This window comes from Gobius niger (assembly GCF_951799975.1).
Source record: "Gobius niger genome assembly, chromosome: 3".
NCBI classification, from domain to species: domain Eukaryota; kingdom Metazoa; phylum Chordata; class Actinopteri; order Gobiiformes; family Gobiidae; genus Gobius; species Gobius niger.
The window spans coordinates 788,969-796,789 of record NC_136854.1 but is presented as its reverse complement, the minus strand read 5'-3'; the positions used below and the strand labels follow the sequence as shown (position 1 = coordinate 796,789).

At 47.4% G+C, this 7,821-nt stretch overlaps 1 protein-coding gene across 1 annotated transcript; it reads right to left on the bottom strand.

The window, feature by feature from the left end:
* Window positions 1-551: 551 nt before the first annotated feature.
* Window positions 552-3,699, bottom strand: prokr1a (prokineticin receptor 1a; the record flags this gene model as incomplete). The annotated part of the gene is made up of 4 exons (XM_079552985.1): window positions 552-923; window positions 985-1,279; window positions 3,006-3,358; window positions 3,634-3,699. 4 exons carry the CDS (start codon window positions 3,697-3,699, stop codon window positions 552-554), a joined length of 1,086 nt encoding a protein of 361 aa, XP_079409111.1.
* Between the last annotated feature and the right edge of the window lie 4,122 nt (window positions 3,700-7,821).

The window sequence follows — 7,821 nt, the reverse complement described above, 5'->3', positions numbered from 1 at the left end:
CCTTCTAAAACCCACACACTTTACATCCGCCCCCCATGCCCGCACACCTTTCACCCACCCCCACCCGGCAACCAGCCCAGTCTCCTAAAAATGATAATAAAAGGTCACTTCTACCTTACATACACTCTCATACTACATATCAAATACTGTACAATGTCCAATGTTAAAACACATAAACATTTCTTTGCCAGAGTTCAGGTTATGCCAGGTTGTGTGGGCAGTTTTTATTGTCCAATAGCCATGACGTGAGATGTTTGGTGAACGAGCTCATTGTAGGCATCTCTTTTATGCTCGGTGTTCAGTGTTCCAAGTTTGAGAGGCTCGGAAGGAGAACACTGCTTGTCCAAAGGCACTTTTTCGGGAAGGGAATTGTACAATCACCTCTGGAACTTGCTCTTGTTGATCTGTTGTGATTCTTTTGAATGGGCCTTATTTCGGTGTGATTGGTCCATCCGGCCCAAAAGTACGTCGGCCCACCGGGAAAACTCCCGAATCTCCCGATGGCCAGTCCAGCCCTGGCCCCGGTGGCGCCCCCTGTGGCCCCTGTGGGACTACACCGGGCTGCTGTCGGTCTCCGTGTTCCTGGTGGACGTGGCGAGCTTCTCCTCGGGGCTGTGGACGCTCCTCAGCCTGACCTGGCGCCTCGCCTTGGCCCCGCCCCCGGCGCGGCGTCGGACCCAGAAGAAGCAGAGCGTGTTGAAGACGCCGTTGGCCATGGCGAGGCCGTCCGCGGCGTAGAAGGCGGTGAGGGCGTGTCTCTGCCTGGACAGGAAGTCGCCGTGGAAGTCCCGGAGCACGGACAGGAAGTAGTACGGACTCCAGCACAGCACGTAACACGCCAGGACCACCACGAGGAGCAGCACGGTGCGGCGCCTCCTCAGCAGCCGCAGCTTCACCTGAGGCGTCTGCTCCCCCGGCGGCGTCTGCGCAACAGAGAGAGGTCAACACGTCTGCGCAGCCGAGAGGATAACACGCGCGCCTCACCTTGAACCACAGCTCCCGGCACACCTGGCTGTAGCACGTCGCCATGACGACCACAGGAAACAGGAACTGCAGGACCATGACGGACAGGAAGTAGGTCTGGTAGAGCGCCCGCCGGTCCACGCTCCACACCTGCCCGCAGAAGGTCTTCACGAGCCCGTCCGCCCCCGTGAAGGTGGTCAGGGACGAGGTGAGGACCACGGGCACGGACACCAGCGCGGGCACCGCCCACACCGCCGTCACCACGGCAACCGAGCGGCGGCAGCGCGGGCGCAGGGGGTGCACGATGGCCACATACCTGCGCAGGAGACAAGAAGAAGGTCAGGAAGTTCAGGAGACAAGAAGAAGGTCAGGAAGTTCAGGAGACAAGAAGAAGGTCAGGAAGTTCAGGAGACAAGAAGAAGGTCAGGAAGTTCAGGAGACAAGAAGAAGGTCAGGAAGTTCAGGAGACAAGAAGAAGGTCAGGAAGTTCAGGAGACAAGAAGAAGGTCAGGAAGTTCAGGAGACAAGAAGAAGGTCAGGAGCTTCAGGAGACAAGAAGAAGGTCAAGAGCTTCAGGAGACAAGAAGAAGGTCAGGAAGTTCAGGAGACAAGAAGAAGGTCAAGAGCTTCAGGAGACAAGAAGAAGGTCAGGAAGTTCAGGAGACAAGAAGAAGGTCAGGAAGTTCAGGAGACAAGAAGAAGGTCAGGAAGTTCAGGAGACAAGAAGAAGGTCAGGAAGTTCAGGAGACAAGAAGAAGGTCAGGAAGTTCAGGAGACAAGAAGAAGGTCAGGAGCTTCAGGAGACAAGAAGAAGGTCAGGAAGTTCAGGAGACAAGAAGAAGGTCAGGAGCTTCAGGAGACAAGAAGAAGGTCAGGAAGTTCAGGAGACAAGAAGGAGGTCAGGAAGTTCAGGAGACAAGAAGAAGGTCAGGAAGTTCAGGAGACAAGAAGAAGGTCAGGAGCTTCAGGAGCAGGAGTTAGCATGAAGGTCAGGACCCTTCAGGAGACAAGAAGAAGGTCAGGACCCTTCAGGAGCAGGAGTTTGCAGTTTGGAAAGCGCAACAACAAAAACATAAAAACAGCTACGAAAATGGACAAAAATACAAGAAAAAAATGACAAAAAAGAAAAAAAAAGAAAAAAAAGCAACAGAAAAAATGACAAAAAAGTGATAAAAATGTGACAAAAAAGCTATTGCAAAATGCCGAAAAAGTTGTAAAAATGCACAAAAAGATCACAACATGGCAACAAAGCAAGGAAAAAGATCAGTTTTGTTGGTCTTAGCTTTCAAATGAGGTGTTGCTCTGACCTGTAGCTCCACTCAAGAAACTTTTTGTTTTGGGTCATGCACTCGGTGAAGGTGGGAGTTAAGAGGTTAATAATGTGAATGTGGAGCTAAAGTTTAACCTCTTAACTCCCGCCTGAACTGAGAGGATCCTCACGTCAGATTCTTTTTCCATCATTCTTTTGTTGGGTATTCAACTCATTTATGTAACTTTTTGGTCACATTTCTGTCATTTTTTTAATCTTTTTTTTTGGTCATTTTTTATCAAATTTTTTATCATTTTTTTGTCACATTTTTATTATTTTTTTAAATAATTTTTTTTGTCACATTTTTATCATTTTTTGTCACATTTTTATCATTTTTGTATCATTTTTCTCGTCACATTTTTATCATTTTTTGTCACATTTTAATCATTTTTTAATCATTTTAATCATTTTTTTAATCATTTTTAATGATTTTTTTAAATCATTTTTTAATCACTTTTTGTCACATTTTTATCATTTTTTAAACAAATTTTTATCATTTTTTAAATCAAATTTCATCATTTTTTGTCACATTTTTGTCATTTTTTGTCACTTTTTTGACCCTTCAGGACCAGTAGTTAGCATGAAGGTCAGGACCCTTCAGGAGCAGGAAGTCTGAGCTAAAGGTCAGGACCCTTCAGGAGGTCCTGGACCCAGGACCCTTCAGGAGGTCGGAAGTCAGGACCCTTCAGGAGGTCGGAGGTCAGGACCTTCAGGAGGTGAAGGTCAGGATCACCTGTCCACGGCGATGGCGAGCAGCGCGTTGGTGGACACGTGCAGGCTGAGCGTGCGGACGTAGCTGACGGCGGCGCACATCTCCAGGCCGTGGCTCCAGCTCAGGCGGCGCAGGGCGTAGTAGTCCAGCAGCAGGGGGCAGCAGAGCGCCACCAGGGCGTCGGACAGCGCCAGGCTGACCACCAGGCGATCGGCGAGGGAGCGCAGGCGCCCGGACCGCGTCACCGTGACCACCAGCACCACGTTACCCACGCCACACACCACCACGATGAGGACCAGGACCACGGCCATCAGAGCCGAGAACCCCAGGAACACGGGGCCCCGAGTCAGGTCCGGGACGTCCTCCGGAGACAGCTGGAGAACAGGAGAAGAACAGGAGTTTATGGACATGTTCTTCAGCCGTCGCTTTTTTTTCTATCATTTTTTTTCTCACTTTTTAATCAATTTTTTGTCAAATTTTTATCAAATTTTTATCATTTTTTGTCATTTTTTTGTCACATTCTTATACATTTTTTATCAATTTTTTAATAAATTTTTTGTCATTTTTTTGTCACATTTTTGTCCATTTTTTTATGAAATTCTTCAGCCGTCACTCTGAAGAACAGGAGTTCATGAACGTCTCTTCTGACCTGATAGTCCACATCGTTCACGACGCCGTAGTCCGTCTCTGAGCGCAGGTCGGAGCCGGCGGCCATCTTGGCTCTGCAGCATCTCTGACTCACAGACCGGCTGAAACTGGGATTTACACACGACACTTTTAAACAAAACAACTCAGACACAGATACAGAGCCTTAGAGGGACACAACACACAACACACAACAACACAACAACAACACAACAACAACAACAACACAACACACAACAACACAACAACAACAACACAACACACAACAACACAACAACACAAACACAACAACTTGTATAAAATGTCTCTCTCAAAATGGCTGTAGTGAATGTCTTGAAATAGGCCTCTGTCTCTTTAAGAACCTCTGAGCCTTTAGACACGCCCCCTCCACACGCTGTCTGTGGCATCAGTGGGGAGGGGGTTCTGCTGAGGAGCAGTGGTTGGTTACTCGGCTGGTGACCAAAGCTCGGAGGCGTCTCCAGGAGGTGGGGGCGTTCCTAGGAGGACTCAGGCAAACCTATCCCTAAAATGGCCGCCATCAGAGTTTTTACAGATTACTCAGAAATACGTGAATGTGCCAAGGCAACACTTCAGCCATGTTTTTAATGAGGGAGTGACATGATAACTTTAAACCTTTAAACTCCGGTTCCCCTCGGTTTGTTCTGGACCCGGCTCTGTGACTGACGTACGAGTCCGGGTCGAGTCCGGGTCAGACTCAGGGTCTCCATGGTGACGATGGACTCCTGTGTGGAGTCTGTTGGAGCCGTTTGACGAGACTCTGAGGAATCTGTCACTGCACCACAAACCGACACACACACACACGCACACACACACACACGCACACGCACACGCACACACACAACGACAACAAAACTGCAGCAAACTTACAATATCGACTTTATCTCTAATGTCAAAAAATGAGCAAAATGTGGAAAACATTTATTAAAAAACGCAAAACCAAAAAGGAGAAAAAATGGGGGAAATTGACATATTAATTTCTGTCAGTATCACCGGCCCCAGAACGACATATTTGTTCAAATACTAAACCAGATCCAAAATGAGCAAATCTTTTGGAACTTCTGTCACAGAACGAAACTTCTAAACCTGGATCTGAGCTTCAGTTTGTTCTGAAACGTGTCTTTAAAGTGTGTTGGTTTCTCACCTGCAGCGTCTCCGTCTGAGTCACAAAGAGTCTCTCAGTGAAACAACTTCAAAGTGTTCAAAGAAACGAGTGAAGGAAGTGAAGAAGAGCGTCTGCTGTTTGAAGGAAAAGTCGAGGAGACTCACCTGAAGCTGCTGCTGCTCCGTCCACAGGGAACAGGAGAGTGCACGAGCAGAGTGCACGTGGAGAGAGTGCACGAGGAGAGTGTGCACGAGGAGAGTGCACGAGGAGAGTGTGCACGAGGAGAGAGTGCACGTGGAGAGTGTGCACGAGGAGAGTGCACGAGGAGAGAGTGCACGTGGCTGGTGCAGCTCTGTGAAGTCGGCCCCTGTGGAGCCGCAGTCGTTTAAACTCAACTGTGATCATGTGACGTGTTTATGACGTCATCACAGCGTCACATTTTAGTTTGTTTTATTTTATCATTAAAATAAAATCAGTTCATTCGGCAGCGGATCTAACGTTAATGTTAGAGTCACAAAGGTCATGAGACACGGCCACCAGGGGGCGCTGTTTCCACTACAATGAGGAGATCCAGACCTGATATTAAACAGTCACAAAGGTCATGAGACACGGCCACCAGGGGGCGCTGTTTCCACTATAATGAGGAGATCCAGACCTGATATGAGGAGGTTAACCCCTTAACTCCCACCTGAACCGAGCACGTTTTCTGTGACGAAAACAATGATGTAAATGTGACAAAAAAAAAAAAAAAAAATATGACAAAAATTTGATAAAAAAAAAGATGATTTTTTTTTAAAAAAGATTGACAAAAAAGTGATAAAAAATGACAAAATTAAAAATTTATGAAAAAAAATACAAAAAATTGACAAAAATGAGTTGAATACCCCCCAAAAAATATCTGATGACGTGAGGAAAAAGATCCTCTCGGTTCAGGCGGGAGTTAAATCCTGCAGCTCCACTAAACAGTCACAAAGGTCATGAGTCACGGCCACCAGGGGGCGCTGTTTCCACAATAATGAGGAGATCCAGACCTGATATTAAAGAGCAACTAAACGGGCGTGGCAGAGCCTTTCCCCAGGGGGGGTGAGTGTGTGGGCGGGGTCTGCTCTGTTGACAGTCTCAGACCACGCCCCTAGATCTGACAGGACTGACAGACGGCTGTTACCGCTGTCACCACTGTGCGCAAGGTTTATTTTTTCGTAGGAGAGTTGGTGCATCTCATGACTTGTGATTGCTTGATGTAGCAACTAGTGATGCGGGTCAGGGTTTTTTTCAACCCGCGGGTTCTAACCCGACCCAGCCCGCCCCGCAACGTTGTTCTATTATTACAACCCGCCCCGCACCCGCAACCATTAAATATTATATGTTACAAATATGATCCGTATGAACAGTACCGGCGTGTCATCGCTCTCGCTCTCTCTCTGAAGAGCGCTGGGCAAGAGGGAAAGAGGAAGAGCAGAGGTCGGCCTAACGCGAAGTCACACACAGTCGCACATACTGGAAAACAGGAGACATGAGTTTCCACAAAAGCGTTAGCCTGATAAACCACACCCACCGTCTTTCTGCACGAAAGAAGGTGGGTGTGGCCACGCACGGTAGACAAGTTGTTATTGGCGGCTAAGGAGCCAATCACGACCGTCACAGAGAAATGAGAAGGTGACGTCACTCGCTGCACCTCTGTGTTTTTAGTTCAATTAACGTTAACATCAGCCAAAACTAATCATTGGATGAAGTAGTGAAGGATTTTGCCTCGCGTTCTCCGCCTGAGTTTATATTCACTTCATATTTGTTTAATTGGACACAGCTGTCGTCACGTCCGCTAATCGCCGATTGGTTTATTTCACTGACAATCTGTGCGCGTTAGGCCCCGCCCCTTCAAACTGCTCCAATTGCTCCGTGACCAGACTAACTCCCTGCATGGAATGGACAGGGAACAGTATGGCAGAGCCTGGATCACAAGCTGCAAAACGCTGCTTGTTTTATGAAAATCCGACGTATATTTACGCCAAAAACCTGCTGTAAAGACGACGGTGGAACCCGCAACCCGCGCATCACTAGTAGCAACTATCCTACGAAAAAAAAAAAAGAGACGACTTGCTCGCTGTCAGTGACTGCGAACAGAGAGAGAGCATCGCACAGGAGCTTTTCTAAGGGATTTATTCCTCTACACCAGTGTTTTTCAACCAGTGTGCCGTGAGATATTGTCTGGTGTGCCTTGGAAAATTATCCAATTTCACCTTCATTTCACTTCACTTTCACCATTCATTATTATCTGCAAATAATGTACCGTTTGAGTGTCTGTGCTGTCTAGAGTAGAGTAACCATGTAATAAATACTCCATATTAGGTCGCTAATTTCTTTGAGACAAGAGAATTAGTGATGCGTGGATTCGGCAGGTGGCGGTGACTGGGGCACAGTAGCTCGCGAGACTATACGCTGTTCCTATTCAAGACACTTTGATGTGAATGACTAAAAATAGGCTACAGGGTTACGTTTTTTTATATTTTCTGCTGGTGGTGCCTCGTGATTTTTTCAATGAAAAAAATGTGCCTTGGCTCAAAAAAGGTTGAAAAACACTGCACTGCACCACCTCAGCTGAAGTGTGAGCATCGCAGGGGCGCCATCTACTGGTTTGACTGCGCGACGCGTGTCCTCGTTGCTACGTGACGGAGGCGGAGGAGTGTGTGGGCGGGGCCACAGAGGCGTGTGTGGGCGGGGCCACAGAGGCGTGTGTGGGCGGGGCCACAGAGGCACAGAGGCAGAACTGATGACGTTTTGTGGACGCCGTGGACACACTCTCCTCCAACCACAAAATATCAAATGTAGTTGCTGCGTGAAACCAGTAGAGGCGCTAACCCTGCGGTTTTAGACACAAAAGTGAGATTTTGAACAAGTTTGCACCAAATGTCAACATATTGACTGGGACGTGTAGCTAACTCTATTCAACAACCATTTAGACCGTTTATCAGCAAAACAAAGTGGATTTGGTGTTTAGTTACTCTTTAAACAGACGTCACTGTGTTTGAGATTTTATTAAAAAAGGACAAATTCAACACAAAACAGATTTAA